The 20,097-nt window shown below is 39.6% G+C and overlaps 1 protein-coding gene and 1 long non-coding RNA gene across 2 annotated transcripts; both read left to right on the top strand.

Annotated features, from left to right (window-relative positions):
* Positions 1-2,886: 2,886 nt before the first annotated feature.
* LOC143876545 (uncharacterized) lies at positions 2,887-4,963 on the top strand. Its single transcript, XR_013250415.1, has 3 exons — positions 2,887-3,053; positions 3,387-3,468; positions 4,595-4,963. It is a non-coding gene; the product is annotated as an uncharacterized LOC143876545 (long non-coding RNA).
* Positions 4,964-11,632: 6,669 nt separating this feature from the next.
* Positions 11,633-16,234, top strand: LOC143876331 (uncharacterized). Its single transcript, XM_077378053.1, has 3 exons — positions 11,633-14,849; positions 15,012-15,372; positions 15,751-16,234. Exons 1-3 carry the CDS (start codon positions 11,633-11,635, stop codon positions 16,232-16,234), a joined length of 4,062 nt encoding a protein of 1,353 aa, XP_077234168.1.
* Positions 16,235-20,097: the final 3,863 nt, after the last annotated feature.

Genomic DNA, 20,097 nt, shown 5'->3' with positions numbered 1-20,097 from the left:
ACAAAAATCCTCACCTCAAAAAAGCTTTTTAACACCCTAAAAAAAGAAAAAGACAAGCCATATTTATGCACTTATCAAAATATGGTAGTGCCAATATCACTAGCATAAAAAAAATATTTACTGTGAACTTAAAAAACACTAAAACAATACTAAAATAAGAGGATATTGATAATGGCTTGCATAGTAAAACGGGGCAGGTCCATCCCTGCCCCGTCCCCGCTTCGGGGAATATTTTAAGTCCCCATCCCTGTCCCTGCCCTGTTCGGGGCGGGGCGGATCCCCGGTTTCACGGGTGAAATTGCCAACCCTAACATCTGTCTTATTTTACCATAACATACTATCTAGGAGAAGCATATGAGAGGCTTCACCCGTAGCCATCACATCTTGATGGGGACACCTCACCTTGTAATCTTGTAGATGACTGGACTTGTGGTTGCTGCTCATCGATGGACCAGATCACATAAATAAAGGCGAACTTTCGAGCACACCTTGTGGTCCTAAGATGAGAACTTGAGGCCATGTTTGGCAACCATGAATATTTTTTCATGATAAACTAGTTTTTCAAGTGGTGAGAGAGGCGTAGAGAGAGCAGGTGGGAAAAGAGAGACTTAGAGGGCTTGAATGAGTAGATGGTGAGAAGTGGCAATAAAACAAGGAAAAAATGAGTCACTGTGGATGGAATTTTTTGTTCCCTTGTTTTTCATGCTTTTCTTACCCTCTCCTTCCTCCATCCCTCTCGTGTCTATTCCTCTCCTACCCTCCCTCGCTCACCATTGGTTAAGCTAATATTCTAGGAAAAAAAAAGCCATCGTAGCCAAACATGTCCTAAGTCTCTTACCGTGACCATATCCGCAATTTTCAAGTGAATGCCCCGAAAGTCTATCCAGATATTATCACCAACATGTCATTTTTCTTTCTAAAAACCTTATTATTTTTTAAAGGGTGCCGGGGTGGGGAAGGTGAAGACCATAGTATATTGAACAAGGCGTGCAAGAAAGGATTTGGTTTGGTGGCCCTGAAATTCAAATTCAAGACACTCTTTTTTTTAAGATTTTAAAAACCCATAGAGAGGAAATTTTCCTATTGCGGTGTGCAAGAAAGGTTTTTAGTTTGGTGGTGTTTGACAAGCCTAAGACGCCAAACACCACCGCCTATTAGAAATGGAAACTTCTCTCAATATGGTTTTTAAAATCTGAAAATGAGTGCCTTGGATTTGGATTTCGTTGAAATTATCAGGCAAAAGAAATTTTCAAGCCCTTTAGATGGTGATCTAATCTCATAAACAAATGAAATTTATAAAGAAGTCTCCAAGAACCTTTCCTGTTATAGCAACATCTTATTAAATTTATAAATTGTAATTAAAGTCCACTTTTATATAATCGAACATCACTGCCAGTATTTTTAAAAATGATCATAATACCCTTCATTATGCGTTTGCCTTTTTGCAAATTAAAGGTTTCATCTCTTTATCAGTTATCAAGTCAGCTGTTTAAATTATGTAAAAAAGCAGTGACTTAGTTATAATTTCTAAGTTTAAGAAGGTTTTATTGGGACTGTTTGTGAGAGCACCCCAAAACAAAATGATTTATTTCTTTTTGTTCACAATATCAACCATCCTTCAAATTTGTATGGCTGATTTTCTGTGCGTCGAGGCCCAGTTGCAACTGAGGCTGTATCCCACACATAGGTCACGCCTTCATAAGTTTAAATAGTATGCTCTGTTTCTTTCAACGTAAAATTGGGAAAAATTGCGAATGGGGGACATAAAAATAAGAGAATTGCCAACGGGGGACATACTTTTGAAAAATTGTTAGAGAGAAGGGCCCCATATGGCGGATACAATGGGACAGTAAGCCTTTGTTAAAAAAAAAAATAGGTTTTATCCTGGACACGTGGCTAATATTTGTACCAGTGATATCTAATTGTCAATGATACACGGTCCAAATATTGAACCAATGAATGAGATGTTAGGTTTCCAATCAGTTGCCGATGGGCCCACCTATTGGTAGGTTTCCACATGTCAAACATGTGCCACATCTATAAAATATGATCCTTACGTTACAAAAGCAGCCACCTCATTTAGAGATTTTATATGGTGTGTCCATTATTTTTCCAAAAGTAAGTAATGTACAGCCTTCTTAAAAGGACTTATGGAAATGATTTTTGGTATGTATGGTGTTGCCTAAGAAGTGAATGGTTTGGATCATCCTATGAAGTGGGCACAGCACTTTTGGAAAAGTACTAGACTATTATAAGGCCAGGCATCATATAAAATCTCAAATTTTTTATTTTTTTTGGGGTAAGGTTGGAGGTTCTCTTGGATTGAACCTCCCTCCTCTAGGTAGAAGAACAAAGCCTTAGCCATTGAGCTAGAGGCTTAATCACTATAAATTCTCATATATAAGATCCTTACTGTGTAATTTATTGGGATTTGTTAAATCCCGACGTGGAGTAAGTTAACAAACCCCCTTAAAGTGTGAAGGACGAGATTCCATCAACTCTTAGCCTGAGCCTACAAGCTACTAGATTAATAATATATAAAAAAAGTAGAGAAAACAAAACTGAAAGTTTATTAAAAAGACGATAATGCACTTGGATATGGGTGTGTATGAAATGTGAACAAACCTGACCTTATCGGGCCGGGGCATAGCGGGTCAAGCTTGACCTGTATTGAGCCGTCCGGGGTTAATAACTTGACTTGTTACGACCTGGTCTATTGTCGGACCCAAATACCAGACTCGGACTCTACGGAAATGTTAGGATACTCTTGTCTTTTTTAGAAAAGGATAGGTTAATTAAAGGAATTTCGGGCGGCTGTTAAGGATTTTGGACAAAGGAAAGTCTCTTTTGTTTGCAAATTGCATCATTTCTTCCTACGTCAGAGAGAGAGAGAGAGAGAGAGAGAGAGAGAGAGAGAGATTTTTATACATATAAAGGATGTAGAATTTTTTGTGCAATTCAAAGGGAGGCAGAAGGGGCTTTGGGAATGTGAGATGACGGAGGTGGTAACCAAACAAGCCCTCAGAATCGCTGAGAATCTAACCCTTCCTACTGTGAGTTTTTTCCTCTTCTTTTGGTTTCAATAGGTTTCTGTTTTACTGTTTTTCTGTTTCTTCTTCTCATCTTTTGGTCTGAAATTTGGAAGGATTTGAGAACTACTTCTTTAGCTGATTGTGAACTTTGCTCTCTCTTTACCAATCACACCTGAGAACTCACATGGGACTTGGACACTAAAGGGGGTGGAAATATCATTCTCGTGATGTAGATATAGATAGATAGATAGATAGAGATATCATTTACCTGCTTGGAAATGCTGGAAAAGGGGTGGAAATATCATTTCTCATATATGCACGCATGGATGATTGATTTTAGTGATACAAATACAGGTTCAGGTGATTGTGATGAGGGCTAATATGAGTTGCAGCCATTGCCGCCAAAGAGTCTCTGACATCATCTCTAAGATGAACGGTGAGAAAATGTCACATAAAAATCAGAACATAAACCAGAAGAGGAATGCTAAACTTAGGGGCGCCCTTGAATAAATAAGATGAAAGGGCGACCCCATTGGTTGATAGTCACCAAAGTCCTTTTAATATCTTTGATTTTTTACATTTTTTGGTACCCTTGAGTTTAGCATTACTCAAATCCGAATTATGGTGATACAAGATATTTACAAGTCTTCATAGGAAAAAGGATTATTGCTAGCAAGTAGCTACCTTCCTGGCCAGAAATATTTGCATGCGTTTTCAATCAAAACACATAGGCCACGTGTTTGCTGGAGATTGGGTGGTTACCAATTAAGGAAAACAAATTGTCCTTGATGAAATGTATATTATTATAGTATGAGGAATGCTAAACTGAAGGGCACCCTTGCAAAAATCAGCCAAGGGTGCCCTTGCACCCCATTGGATCCATGTTACCAAACAGCATTAATTTATTGCGCTTTTACTATTATATTTTCTGCTAGATGATTTTTACAATATTTAATGCACTTTGGTGCTTTACAGCCAATGGGGGAGCCCTTTCATCCCTTTTTGCGTGGGTGCCCTTCATTTTAGAACTCCTCTTTCCTCTATTATATGAGAGTTTTCATATGGGTCAAAATGGTACCACCCTTGATATTTGATCAACAGCCGCGTCATCTTAAAAAGTGCATGCGCTGCTGTTGGATCAAATATCAAGGGTGGTACGTGACGGAACTTCATGTTCGGCCACCATATAATTTCTCATTATATAAATGTCCTTTAGTGGCATGGATTCAATGGGGGCCCCTTGTGGCTGGCTTTTACAAGGGCGGCATTAAGTTTCTCTTAATTTTAAGGGCGCTGAGAGGAATGCTAAATTGAAGGGCATCCTTACAAAAAATCAGCTGCAAGGGCGCCCCCATTGGATATGCATCATCAAAATGCATTTATAATAGCACTGAAAATTGTTAAAGTAAAGAAATAATTAATGAACTTTGGTGACTTGGTTCCAATGGGACGCCCTTGAGTCTGGTTTCAGCCAGAGCACCCTTCACTTCAGCATTCCTCTAATTTCAAATCCACTAGAAGGTGTTTAATTCTCTCGTAATTATTTTGGCATGGAGATTTAGCAGGATTGCTGGATTATGTGGTAGACGTAGGCAAAGGCGAAGTGACTGTGAGAGGCGTCGTGGATTTGAAGAACAGATCGTCGCGAAAGGATTTTCCGAATGGAAAAAGATGCATAAGATTTTCAGCTATGTTTAGACCAGTTTGTCTCTCTCTACACTTGTATGTTAAAAAGAAAAAGAAAAAGAAAAAAACTTATGGCTGAAAACTAGGGGTGTCAACTCGATTGGATCCACCATGTCTAGGTCAAGATTGATCCAACTTCATGTATAAATGATTAATTGGCATAATCTGAAACAGCTCTAAGTAATTTAAATTTATAAGGTATTTAATAGTTAAAGAAAACTTTACATTTACAAGATTTAAGATCAAACTTGGGGCCACCCAAGTTTTCCCTATGACATACAATACCTACAGTTGCAATTTCTCCGTTTTGCATGTGTGATGATCCAAAATGTTTATCTAATGGTATGCAAATCCGCCATTGAAATAAAATGGGTAATGGTCCGGATCATCCGTCGGACGGTTAGGATTACTTCATAATTTGATTTTCCGGTCATGGCTCTTCCACGATAGGGCCACCGAGTTAGCAGTCCAATTAAAAGCAAATATAATATGATAGTACGAAGAAACCTTGATCGTATGAGAAATGCATAGAAAACGCCTGATCATATTGAAATTAGATTAGCCAAGACCCTCATTGTATTGTTCCTCTAGGGGCCCCTATCGGATTATGAGCCCAAACATTTTCTACCTTTCCTTTGGTGCCATCACTATATTGCTTTTTAAAATCTCTCTTGATGTCATGTCATCACCTTCCAGTGCAACTTGCTTCCCATTCTCTCACCTCAGTTTGTGGACTAGAAAAGTATGACATGCCATCATCTTCCTCCTCCACTTAATGTTATTTTCAATCCTTTCCAATCATCTTTCGCTTCCATTCAGTTGTGTTTTGTGGGTCGGAATGACCTTGAAAATGATGTGATGGGAAGAAAAGGAAAGGAAAAAAACCATTGGACATGTGATTGGAAAATGGAAATCAACTACTTTCCTAATTCCCTCCCCTCCCTCCCTCTTAGTGGGATTTGTCTTTGCCCGTGCCCGCCCTTATCTTGTCCCCTTTCCTTTTGTTGTCGACCACTAAAGGGATAAGTATCCCCTGATAGCTATCCTCTTGTTGAACAGCCCATTAAAATTTTCTGTCGTTAGATGATTTGCTTGTCTAACTAGTGGTTTACAAAAAAAGTAATTAATAAAAATGACCAACGATCCATATTAAAGTTCTAAGACTCAAATGGTTAGAAATGTTTAGAGTAGTGATTAATTAACGTAGTGATTAATATTAAAGTAGTGATTCACATTATGTCATCAAGATACCAGGCCTCTACAAATAGCAGGTTAGAACTTTTAAAGCGCAATAGGTTGTATTGAGTCTATTGACAGGGTATCAAAGCGCAATAGGTTTTGGTTTAGAACTCACGACTCTTTGTTAAAAGCCAACCCAAAAAAAGAGGGGCCACACGTGAGGGGAGTACTGAAGTATAAATGATTAAATTACACCGACTCCAACGTCTTAAATGATTAAATAACACCAACAGGTGGAAGGGGAGTATTGGAGTAATTGGTTGTTTCACACATTCCCAACTGACACTCTTTAGCAGCGTGTGGATTGTTGTAATTGGGAATCAGAATAGGCGTCAGATTCCCTATCTGCGATTCCGATGTTTGGGTTGGCATTGTTTGCATAAAGGGAAACTTGGAGTGGAATGTTTGCGCGAATTTTGGGTGGATTTTGAAACTGCCCGAAGAAGTGGTATTCTTTAATTCCGGATGGCTCTCTCCTGTGACAATCTCTCCATGCACCCTCCTGAATCTCTCTCTCTCCCTCTCTCTCCAATTTCAACGCATCCAAAAAATCTCCATTTCGGAAAGTTCAATTTTCCCCCTGAAATTTCAGTCAAGACTATGCAAGCTGCACGTTATTTACATTCAGTATGCCATGCTGATTGGTGACGACATGGACCATTGGATTGGCGAGTGATGGAGTGCATAAGATATCAATGTTGTTGCAGACCTCTGATCCAATATAGCTTTTGTTCATATTGTGAGGATCGGAGAAGATAGCCTGCTTCCATGCCTTCAAGGCAATGTAGGCTTCTTTGTGCTGAGGATTCTCAAAGAAGAGGGAAGGATCAACGATCACATTCTCTCTAAACTCCTGAGGATGATGGAGTCTTAGGTGTTAATACTGATTCTAATGTTTATACAAACACTAGAATTGGAATTGACGTTCTCAATTATGCTATTTGTTTAAAAGAAGGAAAATCAAGAGGATAGAATTGTCATCCGGGTGCAATAAGGTCCTTGTCTGGCACCCATGAATTATTTTTTTAATGATAAATCAGTGTCTCCAAGTGGTGAGAGAGGGGTAGAGTAGGTGGAAGGAGGAGAGAAATGTGAGAGGTGAGGTCACATTGAGGGTGACAAGTGGCTAAAAATCAGAAAAAAATTCATCATATTTTGAGTATTGTTTCCTAATTTTTAGCTACTTCTCACCACTAGGAGACGCTAGTTTCCTAATTTTTAGCCACTTCACCCAGACACTGGTTTACCATTGGAGAAAAAAAATTCATGGTAGACAAAAGTGCCCTAGACAAGGGAAATGACAGAATTTGTATCCCACCCCAAAGGTAATTCTGATTCTACCTTGGCTGGAATAGAATTTTACCGGATTAATTTTTTTTTCTCATTCAGCTTAAGGGGGGTCGACTCAACCCACCCGCAAATTTGCGGGTATGTGTGGCATTTGAGTGACCCGTCAAAATTGACCCGCGGGTCACCAACCCACCAAAACATGGGTTGGGTCGGGTGAACCCGCAGATTCCTGTATTTCCTTTTTTTTTTGTTCGAATAGATACCGGCTGCATTTCCTAACTCGCATCAAAGGGCAGCTTTCAGATAAATGAGGAGATTTGTCTCTATTGGAGGGTACTCCAGGTATTTTGTGTTACTTCATTGAGAAGCCATCCATACGAACCGTGAGATCAAAGAAAAAGAGAAATGGACTATCTAGATTAAGGGTGCATTTGGAGAGCCGGAATTGGGAATCGGTATTAGTATCACATTCCAATCCAATTCCAATTCCCCTCACAAACGGATAGTGATTCCAATTCTAGTGTTTGGATAAGCGTTGGAATTTGTCTAGGCAATCAATCATGATTCCCATTCTAGCGTTTGGTACCCTCCATACCAGTGTCGGAATGGAATCAAATTTTGAATAATTATTTCAATCAATAATAATTGTATCTTTCAATCAATAAGAATTGTACCACATAGTTAATATGAAAAGGATGGAAATTTCATTTCCCATATAAAATTGTGATTAATCAAAGGAAGAAAAAAAAACACACATAATTGAGAATGAGAGAGAGAGAGAGAGAGAGAGAGGTTTCAACAGAGAATGGGGAAACCTGGTTTCAGCCATTGAATTGCAGCCAGGCTAACGACCAACCTACCTTATCGTCTCTCGGATCATTACTTCCTCATCACATCCCACTTCAACTACAGGAGCTTAATTAATTAATAAATATATATCTATTAGAAACATAATGCTGACATATATTTCTTAAGCCATTTCTTTAGATTGGTGATCATCCTACGAAAACATGCCATATGCTTCTTTAATGAACTAGTAGGTTTCACCAAACTTCAAAGCTTAGTCACCATATTGAAAAAGGGGCTATTAAATGAGAAAGAACACTAATATGTTCAGCCCCTGTTTGTAATATGTATACACATTAGCTTTGCAATCGTCTTTGGCAATAAGAAGTCAGTCCGGGTTTCAGCAAAGAATCGGAGAGTGGGCTCTGGGTTCAGCCAGGAGAGAGAGAGAGAGAGAGAAAGAGAGGGGAGAAACCCATCTCTGGGGGAGAGAGAGATGAGAATCTCTCAAAAAACAGAGTGAGAGAGAGAGAGAGAGAGAGAAACCCATCTCTGGGTTTTCATAAGATAGAAAAACCTGTTAGTGATTTTGGATTTTCAAAATCATATATTTTGCATGTTTTAGTGTTTTGGAAAATGTTTTATCAAAAGCGTTTGAAAAAAAAAAATATTTCTTGGAAAGATTTGCTTTTACAAAAGGATGTAGAAGTGTAGTTGAAAAGATAGTCCCGTACCGGATGAGAGAAAGAAAAGAGAAGGGCTTATAAAGCACTATACTTTTCTAATACTTGTTGATTGCACATTAGGTTGAACCCATGGTTGGACCCGCGGGACGGTGCAACCCACCGTTAGCACAAGCGCACGCGCGCGCGGCATGGGCAATGAGCTATAGGGCGCATAGTGACACTTTTTTAGGCGCAGTGTGATCTAACGGTCAGATTTCAAACATTCTGAAAAGGTGCCCTGTAGATGTGTTTTTCACACTGAAAAGACACCAGGTGGTCTACAAAATGTGTAGAATTCAGTCATTTCATATAGGAAAACGAATTGACAATTCTGACAGACTTTATGTAAGAACCGGTAAAATATATATATAGATATATATATATATATATGTTACATACAAATAAAAAAAAAATGGCCTCATAGGTGGGTAATCATCGGCCATTACTCATTTTTCCCCGAGTTAATCGGGCATGAGGACATCTGGCATAATGGGGCATACGCGATTCGAACCCAATCCTGAGCTAGGATTGAACGGCTTCCTACCACTAAGCCACCGCCCCAGATGTCAACTAAAAAGGCTTAGATATTTACATATATTAAAACTTACCAATAGTCACTATGCGTAATTACTATTCACAACAGTCACTATGCAAGATTACTATGCAGAAATACTATGCAAGTTTACTATTGAGATGTACTATGTAAAACTACTATTCACAGTAGGACCCACCGAGTACTATTCACAAGCGGGTCCCACATAAGCGGGTCCCACATCAGCGGGCCCCACACAAGCAGGTCCTACCAACAGTAGGTCCCACAACAAGTAGGTCCCACACAATAATTCAATTTACTATTCAAGCAAATAAACTAATAATATAATAATTCAAGTTACTGTTCATGCAAATAAAATAATAAATAAAATAATAATATAATAATTCAGGTTAAGGCTATAAATAGAGGCTCGCAGACAGGAGAAGGAAAAAAAAAAAAGAAATCTGAGAGAGGAGAAGGAAAAGGAAATCTGAGAGAGGAGAAGGTAAATCTTTCAATAGTTAAAGTATTTCTTTTATATGCAAGTCTTATTTGAACGGTGAAATGCTAGCATAGTAACCGTAAAGTAAAGTAAATGGTTGGTTCTACCACCTATGTAAATATTCATCTATGTAAATCAGGATAAAACATGCATAAGAGGCGATAACTCGCTATAGATTATGCAAGTTTTACCCTCTTATTTGAACGGTGAAATGCTAGCATAGTAACCGTAAAGTAAAGTAAATGGTTGGTTCTACCACCTATGTAAATATCCATCTATGTAAATCAGGATAAAACATGCATAAGAGGCGATAACTCGCTATAGATTATGCAAGTTTTACCCTCTTATTTGAACGGTGAAATGCAAGCATAGTAACCGTAAGTAAACTTTCAGCACAGAAAGGCAAACTGTTAAGCATAGGCGAACTGCTAAGCATAGTAGCCAAGAAATAAACGAAATCAAAGAATGGTAAACCTGCTGAGCATAGTAACATGTGGGGTCCACATGAATTTACATGTGGGGTCCACATGAATGTAAAATGTGGGGTCCACATGAATAGTAACATGTGGGTCCACATGAATAGTAACATGAGGGGTCCACATGAATAGTGCATGTGGGGTCCACATGATCTTAAAACATGACTTTGATACAAATTAGAATATTTACAGGTTATTCACTCCAAGGTGTAAGCTCAAACAAACCTGTGACCGGAAAACTATTGGTAAGGGTCGTAAGGGTTTTCTATCATTGATTCTCTTTTAAGTAAGGGTCCCCTATCATTGATTCTCTCATTGATTCTCTTTTGCTATATTTGAAGTAAGGAGTGTTCCTTTCATGTTTTTGAGGTAAGGGTTGCCTTATGTTTTTGAGGTAAGGGTTGCCTATCTATTGATTCTCTTTTGCTGATATAAAGGTTTTTCTTCTCCGAAACTTGTTTCAATGAGATATGTTTATGTTTAGGGTTTATCTTGTGATACCCTAATTCTGAATATGGACTGAGTTATGATATGATGACGGATGGACGCGTTATAGTCCTCCATGTGCACGTGGGTAATGACGACTCTAGAGAGTGTAAATCTAGAGGATTATGAGCCGAGGTATGGCTATGAATGAGCCGAGATATGGCTATGAATGAAAGCATCTATGCTTAATGAAGTCTATATATCTTGATATCAAGTTCTAAAAGTTTTCTCTATACGTTTGGAAAGCCTGTTGTGCTTATTCTTTCTTTCCATATGAGATGTCATATCTGCAAAATATCATGTTCTTATGAGCTTGACAATTCTACATCACTTGTTGTTTATACCCTACTGGGCTATTTGAGCTCACCCCCTTCTTTTCCTTGTTTTATGGTTCCAAAACCCAGGTGAAGTATAGATGGAAGATGAGGAATGCTAGAGTTGAATGCAGAACTGTTCTAAAGAACAATTATGTTTTAAATGTGTATCAACTATGTCTTGAATTACGATGTAATAAGTTAGACCTAATTTCTGTAAATCCTCTAAACGTATTTGAGATCTTGGGAATAATGAAAGTGTTTGAGAATAATGAAAGTTTTTGAGAAAGATGATGTCATATTATTCTACGCACCGAGTTGGTATTTTCAAGAAAAACCGGGGCGTTACATTTGGTATCAGAGCGAAGTTTAGTCGATTTTGGAAATTAGGATTCAAAAAGATAGGATTTGATTTTACCCTATCTAAATGTTATGTTAAAAGATGTTAAGTATACCAATAGTCGTTGGTTAATATAGAACTTGTGCTAGTTATGATTTCTGTGATCTAAATGCTTTTAAGATGAGTTATAATTTAGATTACTAATGTGATCCTATGATATGAAGATGGCGGAAAATCAGGAACAGAATTTTGCAATTGAGGCTGAGGCAAGGAGGGGACGTGGCAGGCCACGCAGAGAAAGGCAAGCAAGAAACGAACAACCTACAGCCAACGCAGCCAACGCTAGAAATAACAACGCAGGAAATGATGCCATTGCCACTGCATTGGCACAGCTAGCCCAAGCAATGACAAACATGAACCAACAACGAGCCCCACCTGCTCCACTTCAAAACGAAGGAGCTATACTGGAACAGTTTATCAGGCAACGTCCTGCTGCCTTCTTGGGAACTACAGATCCCTTAGAAGCTGAAAGATGGATTCACTCCATCGAAAAGATCTTTTCGGTGATTGCCTGCACCAGCCAACAACGTGTAAGATTGGCGACGTATAGATTGGACGGTGACGCGGATCAGTGGTGGAATTTATTTCGAAATACAAAAACTGAAGAAGAAATGAACGCAATGTGTTGGAATGAATTCAAAAGCATCTTCCTCGAAAAGTACTTCCCACAACCACTGAAAGCTCAGCTAGTAAGAGAATTTATCTCCTTAAAGCAAGAAGAGGGAGAGACAGTCTCTCAATATGAAGCAAAATTCACAAGACTGGCTCGATATGCAACCCACCTAGTGACTGACGTTCAAAGTAAGGTGGACAAATTCCAATACGGATTAAAGCCTAGTGTCAGGCGAGCATTAGCAGCTTTAGATTTTCAAAGCTACGAAGTCGTGGTGAGATGTGCTTTGAAAGTGGAAATTGAACATTTGGACTTTCAGCAGTCCAAAAACAAGTTGACCGGCGTAAAGAGAACGAATGAAAGCCAACCAGGAGGATCTGGAACAAAGAGACCGAATATCAAGGAAGCAGGAAACCAGCAACATTGCTCCAAATGTGGAAAGAGACATAGAGGTGTTTGTTACGCGGGGACACAAAAATGCTTCCAATGCGGAATGGAAGGACATGTGGCAAAGGACTGCAAGATGGTCCCAAAACGGGAACAAAATCCAACTTTGACTCGGAACAGTCAGCCAACCCTCAAGCAGACTCTGAATGCTCACCCAGACATCAAGTGTTTCAATTGTAACGAAATGGGACACTATTCAAATCAATGCACCAAGCCCAGAGCAGTAGAAGGAGGTCGACATCAACAGCCAAGGGGACAGGCCCGTACTTTTGCTATCACAACTGCTGAAGTGGAGGCAACGAATGATGTGGTAACAGGTACTTTGTCTGTAAATTCGAAGAATGCACATATCTTATTTGATTCTGGCTCTACGCATTCTTTCGTTTCACCAAAGTTTGCCAAGTATTTAAGCATACCGCTTCAGAAGTTAGATCTTGAACTTTCTGTTAAAACACCTGGTGGAAATTCTCTAGTTACATCAGGAGTTTATCGAGCATGCTCTGTTGATATTTGTGGTAGACACTTATCAGTAGATCTTATCTCCTTACCTATTTTAGAATTCGATGTTATATTAGGAATGGATTGGTTGACTTTAAACCATGCCAACATAGACTGTTACCGGAAAGAAGTCAGGTTTACTATGCCTGATCAACCCCAACTTGTATATAAAAGCCTTGACATAAACAAAACTCCAGCACTAATATCATCGTTGCAGGCAAGACGATTATTAAAACAGGGTTGTGAAGGATATCTCGCTCAAGTTCAAGTTGTGGACACGAGTGAAAAGAAGATGAAATTGGAAGACGTGCCTATTATACAAAAGTACGTGGATGTATTCCCTGACGATCTACCAGGAACCCCACCGAATCGAGAACTGGAGTTCTCTATCGAGCTAGTACCGGGAGCAAATCCAATATCCAAAAGACCGTATCGAATGGCGCCGATAGAACTGGAGGAACTAAAGAAGCAACTGCAAGAACTATTAGACAAAGGATTCATCCGGCCCAGTGTATCACCCTGGGGAGCTCCCGTCCTGTTCGTAAAGAAGAAGGATGGATCAATGAGGTTGTGCATTGATTATCGAGAATTGAACAATGTCACAATAAAGAACAAGTACCCGTTGCCCAGAATCGACGACTTGTTCGACCAACTTCAAGGTGCCATGTACTTCTCCAAGATCGATCTCAGATCTGGTTATCACCAACTGAAAGTAAGGAAAGAAGACGTTCCAAAGACGGCGTTCCGCACACGCTACGGACATTATGAGTTCATTGTCATGCCATTCGAACTCACGAATGCCCCAGCCGTATTCATGGATCTAATGAACAGAGTATTTCACGAGTATCTTGATAAGTTTGTCGTGGTATTTATCGACGACATTCTTGTCTATTCTAAGAGTCGCGAAGAACATGCGGAACATCTGAAGATTGTTTTACAAACACTTCGACAGAAGAAGCTGTATGCCAAATTCAGTAAATGTGACTTCTGGTTGCAGCAAGTGGCGTTCTTGGGTCACATAGTCACCCGAGAAGGAATTTCTGTGGATCCAGCGAAGACTAAAGCCGTTGAAGAATGGCAAAGACCCACGACAGCAACAGAAATTCGGAGTTTCTTGGGACTTGCCGGCTATTATCGAAGGTTCGTGGAAAACTTCGCTCGATTAGCAAATCCCTTAACGAAATTAACTCGGAAAGGCGCGAAGTTTATCTGGACCAAAGAATGCGAGGAAAGCTTCGAAACGTTAAAGAAGAGACTCGTCAGCGCACCTGTGCTAGCATTACCAACACCAACCGGAGGATTTGTGATCTACAGTGACGCATCAAAGGAAGGGCTCGGCTGCGTATTAATGCAAAATGATAAAGTTATAGCTTATGCATCACGCCAACTAAAATACCACGAGCAAAACTACCCCACGCATGATATGGAATTGGCGGCAGTAATCTTTGCACTGAAGATCTGGCGACATTATCTCTACGGGGAAAAGTGTGAAATTTATACTGATCACAAGAGTCTTAAATACATATTTTCCCAGAAGGAGCTGAATATGAGACAAAGAAGGTGGCTAGAGTTACTCAAGGATTATGACTGCACCATTCATTATCATCCTGGAAAGGCGAATGTAGTGGCAGATGCATTAAGTAGAAAAACTTCCGGAACCTTGGCAAGAATGCTAACCACTCAAAAGCATTTACTCCAAGATCTGAGAAAACTTGATATGGAAATAGTAGAACCGCGAACTAAGGGCTACATAGCACAGATGGTTGCTCAACCATCACTATTGGAGAAAATCAAGGCCACTCAAGTCAACGATCCTGAATTACAAGGAAAGATCGAAGCAGTTCGGAAAGGCAAACTTTCCGAATTCAATGTTGATAAAGATGACATCTTAAGATTCAATACAAGACTATGTGTGCCCTCCGATCCAGAATTAAGAAGGAAGTTGCTAACTGAGGCACATAGTTCGGCATTCTCCATACACCCAGGGAGTACGAAGATGTATAGAGATCTTCGAACCCATTATTGGTGGAATAATATGAAGAGAGAGATTGCTGAGTTCGTGTCTACATGCTTGGTTTGCCAACAAGTTAAAGCAGAACGACAGCTACCAAAGGGAGCCTTACAACCACTTGAGGTGCCTATATGGAAGTGGGATATGATAGCAATGGATTTCGTTACAGGACTACCGAGGACTACGAAAGGAAATGACGCAATATGGGTCATCATTGATCGATTAACGAAGGTCGCTCATTTTATCCCAATACGAGAAACTTTTTCCTTAGATCAATTGGCGAAGCTCTACATCAAAGAAGTAGTCAGATTACACGGCATACCAGCATCCATTGTGTCCGATCGTGACCCGCGCTTCACATCTAATTTTTGGAAGAGTATACAAAAGCATTGGGGGACAAAGTTGAACTTCAGCACTGCCTTTCATCCTCAAACAGATGGTCAATCCGAACGGACAATTCAGACACTGGAGGATATGCTTAGAGCTTGCATAATAGACTTCCAAGGTAATTGGGACCAACACTTACCATTGGTTGAATTTTCTTATAATAACAGTTATCACTCTAGTATAGAGAGTGCACCCTATGAAGCTCTCTATGGTAAGAGGTGTAGAACACCGACGTGTTGGGATGAGGTCGGAGAAAGAAAACTTCTAGGCCCAGAGTTAGTACAAGAAACTACTGACAAAGTACGTATGATCCAACAACATATGAGGACGGCTCAAAGCAGACAGAAGAGCTACGCCGATCATCGACGTCGAGACCTGGAGTTTGCAGTGGGTGACCGTGTATTCTTAAAAGTATCACCTTGGAAGGGTGTGATAAGGTTCGGAAAGAAAGGGAAGCTCAGTCCCAGATATATTGGACCATACGAAATACTTGAACGAATTGGACCAGTAGCATACCGTGTAGCTTTACCACCAGCCTTGTCACATGTTCACAATGTGTTTCACGTCTCACTTTTAAGGAAATACTTGGCGGACCCATCACATGTATTACAAACAGAACCAATGCAGTTGGAACAAAATTTGTCTTATGAAGAACAACCAGTACAACTCCTTGATCGAAAGGAACAAATTCTTCGGACAAAAAGAATATCACTGGTGAAGATTCTGTGGAGGAGCCAAGCCACCGAGGAAGCAACATGGGAACCGGAGGAGGAGATGAAACAAAAGTATCCTCATCTATTTACTTCTTAAGGTACGTCAAATTTCGAGGACGAAATTTTTTTTTTAAGGGAGGTAGAATGTAAGAACCGGTAAAATATATATATAGATAGATATATATATATATATATATATATATATATATATGTTACATACAAATAAAAAAAAAATGGCCTCATAGGTGGGTAATCATCGGCCATTACTCATTTTTCCCCGAGTTAATCGGGCATGAGGACATCTGGCATAATGGGGCATACGCGATTCGAACCCAATCCTGAGCTAGGATTGAACGGCTTCCTACCACTAAGCCACCGCCCCAGATGTCAACTAAAAAGGCTTAGATATTTACATATATTAAAACTTACCAATAGTCACTATGCGTAATTACTATTCACAACAGTCACTATGCAAGATTACTATGCAGAAATACTATGCAAGTTTACTATTGAGATGTACTATGTAAAACTACTATTCACAGTAGGACCCACCGAGTACTATTCACAAGCGGGTCCCACATAAGCGGGTCCCACATCAGCGGGCCCCACACAAGCGGGTCCTACCAACAGTAGGTCCCACAACAAGTAGGTCCCACACAATAATTCAAGTTACTATTCAAGCAAATAAACTAATAATATAATAATTCAAGTTACTGTTCATGCAAATAAAATAATAAATAAAATAATAATATAATAATTCAGGTTAAGGCTATAAATAGAGGCTCGCAGACGAGGAGAAGGAAAAAAAAAAAAAAAGAAATCTGAGAGAGGAGAAGGAAAAGGAAATCTGAGAGAGAAGAAGGAAAAGGAAATCAGAGAGAAGAAGGAAAAGGAAATCTGAGAGAGGAGAAGGAAAAGGAAATCTGAGAGAGGAGAAGGTAAATCTTTCAATAGTTAAAGTATTTCTTTTATATGCAAGTCTTATTTGAACGGTGAAATGCTAGCATAGTAACCGTAAAGTAAAGTAAATGGTTGGTTCTACCACCTATGTAAATATTCATCTATGTAAATCAGGATAAAACATGCATAAGAGGCGATAACTCGCTATATATTATGCAAGTTTTACCCTCTTATTTGAACGGTGAAATGCTAGCATAGTAACCGTAAAGTAAAGTAAATGGTTGGTTCTACCACCTATGTAAATATCCATCTATGTAAATTAGGATAAAACATGTATAAGAGGCGATAACTCGCTATAGATTATGCAAGTTTTACCCTCTTATTTGAACGGTGAAATGCAAGCATAGTAACCGTAAGTAAACTTTCAGCACAGAAAGGCAAACTGTTAAGCATAGGCGAACTGCTAAGCATAGTAGCCAAGAAATAAACGAAATCAAAGAATGGTAAACCTGCTGAGCATAGTAACATGTGGGGTCCACATGAATTTACATGTGGGGTCCACATGAATGGTAACATGTGGAGTCCACATGAATGTAAAATGTGGGGTCCACATGAATAGTAACATGTGGGGTCCACATGAATAGTAACATGAGGGGTCCACATGAATAGTGCATGTGGGGTCCACATGATCTTAAAACATGACTTTGATACAAATTAGAATATTTACAGGTTATTCACTCCAAGGTGTAAGCTCAAACAAACCTGTGACCGGAAAACTATTGGTAAGGGTCGTAAGGGTTTTCTATCATTGATTCTCTTTTAAGTAAGGGTCCCCTATCATTGATTCTCTCATTGATTCTCTTTTGCTATATTTGAAGTAAGGAGTGTTCCTTTCATGTTTTTGAGGTAAGGGTTGCCTTATGTTTTTGAGGTAAGGGTTGCCTATCTATTGATTCTCTTTTGCTGATATAAAGGTTTTTCTTCTCCGAAACTTGTTTCAATGAGATATGTTTATGTTTAGGGTTTATCTTGTGATACCCTAATTCTGAATATGGACTGAGTTATGATATGATGACGGATGGACGCGTTATAGTCCTCCATGTGCACGTGGGTAATGACGACTCTAGAGAGTGTAAATCTAGAGGATTATGAGCCGAGGTATGGCTATGAATGAGCCGAGATATGGCTATGAATGAAAGCATCTATGCTTAATGAAGTCTATATATCTTGATATCAAGTTCTAAAAGTTTTCTCTATACGTTTGGAAAGCCTGTTGTGCTTATTCTTTCTTTCCATATGAGATGTCATATCTGCAAAATATCATGTTCTTATGAGCTTGACAATTCTACATCACTTGTTGTTTATACCCTACTGGGCTATTTGAGCTCACCCCCTTCTTTTCCTTGTTTTATGGTTCCAAAACCCAGGTGAAGTATAGATGGAAGATGAGGAATGCTAGAGTTGAATGCAGAACTGTTCTAAAGAACAATTATGTTTTAAATGTGTATCAACTATGTCTTGAATTACGATGTAATAAGTTAGACCTAATTTCTGTAAATCCTCTAAACGTATTTGAGATCTTGGGAATAATGAAAGTGTTTGAGAATAATGAAAGTTTTTGAGAAAGATGATGTCATATTATTCTACGCACCGAGTTGGTATTTTCAAGAAAAACCGGGGCGTTACACTTTACACTCTCTTCTACACTCCTACAAAATCCCCAAGTATTTCTACATACTGTTTTTCTTTTGTTTACTGTTCTAGATACTGTTTTTTCTGCAGAAACAATATCTAAAAATTTCGGAAGGGCATTTCGGGTTTGATTCCGCTAGTGCTACGCGTCATCAAACATTAGTAGGGCTTCCCTACTGGGCTTCATTGTATCTTGGAGGCAATTCGCGGATCCCCTTTGCACACTACTAGTGGGGGCGAATCTTGTCTTAAAGAAAGTGATATCACGCCTTGAAGCAACAAGTTTCTGTTTTCTATCGACAACAGTACCCTCAATTTTTTCCAACAAAACCCTTCTCTGGGTTTCGACTAAACGAGAGATTTAGTGAGATGTATACCTATTTCTTGCAATTTGCAGAGTTGCCGAAGAACCTATTGCTTGCTATTTGCAGAACCGCCGGAGACGAGAGAGGTGAGGAGACGAGAGAAGCATCTTTCTTGCGAGAAAATATATAATTACAAATCTAAAATTGAGTCGAGATTTGGCCCAGTTTTTTTCCCTTGATTCCGGGAATCAGAATACCACCCCGCGTTGGGCGGGTATCAAAATACGCCTAAAATTCCCCCCTTTATTCCGCCGGGAGTAAAAATCGTTTACCATTCCATCTAGCAAATTCAACCAAACACGTGAATCCCCTAGGTCGGTATCAAATGCCGATACCAATAACCGATTCCAACGATCCAAATGTACCCTAAGAGGAAATGCAACCCAGTATAAAAGGGATAAGGGTTCGAATGCAATGGGGGTACTCCAGGCATTTTTCTAAGTCTCTTCTTCTATTTTTGTTGCTATAATTTCCTCATTCACCAAAAGCGGGTTGACCCAATCCACCCGCAGTGGGTGTGGGTTACTGGAGTGCTGACCCATAGGGATGCAGGTCATTTTTTACCCAACACGTTTGGCCCGCACCTGCATGACCCGTGGGTAACCCAACCCAACCCGCCCATTTGCCAGGTCTACCTTTATCCACCGTCCGCCATCGTAGCGACAATGAATGAGGACGCGCCCTACGGGATATATCCAACCATTAAGAGAGATTATTTTTGGGAAATGAGATACCCACTCCTTTTGATCGCCAGGAACACCCCGTTGTAAGTGTATCAATGACTAAAGAGGGGCTGTTCTACTTATGTAGTTATGCCACAAACACTGACCGGGGGTGTTTCTGATGATCAAAAGGGGCGGATATATCACTTCCCTTTTTTTGTTTCTTTTTTGGCGAAATGATATCACCACTGCCGTATTTTGATGATCGCACTCTCCTCACTTTATTAAAAAGTACGGTATGCCCGAACCATAGGATGATCCAAAATTCCAAACAGTCCATT

The sequence above is a fragment of the Tasmannia lanceolata genome, unplaced genomic scaffold (assembly GCF_043159265.1).
Source record: "Tasmannia lanceolata isolate RefF3 unplaced genomic scaffold, GAP_Taslan_0.1 ptg000005l, whole genome shotgun sequence".
Lineage (NCBI taxonomy): Eukaryota > Viridiplantae > Streptophyta > Magnoliopsida > Canellales > Winteraceae > Tasmannia > Tasmannia lanceolata.
Note: the sequence above shows the minus strand (reverse complement) of the source record. Positions and strands in the feature narration are given on the sequence as shown.

Excerpts from the sequence above, each read along its gene's own strand:
- LOC143876331 (XM_077378053.1), top strand. The coding sequence starts at position 11,633 with ATGGCGGAAAATCAGGAACAGAATTTTGCAATTGAGGCTGAGGCAAGG. Across the intron at positions 14,850-15,011 it reads AGTCAACGATCCTGAATTAC|GGAGTACGAAGATGTATAGA; the intron begins AAGGAAAGATCG and ends CCATACACCCAG. Across the intron at positions 15,373-15,750 it reads GGCATACCAGCATCCATTGT|GACGGCTCAAAGCAGACAGA; the intron begins GTCCGATCGTGA and ends ACAACATATGAG.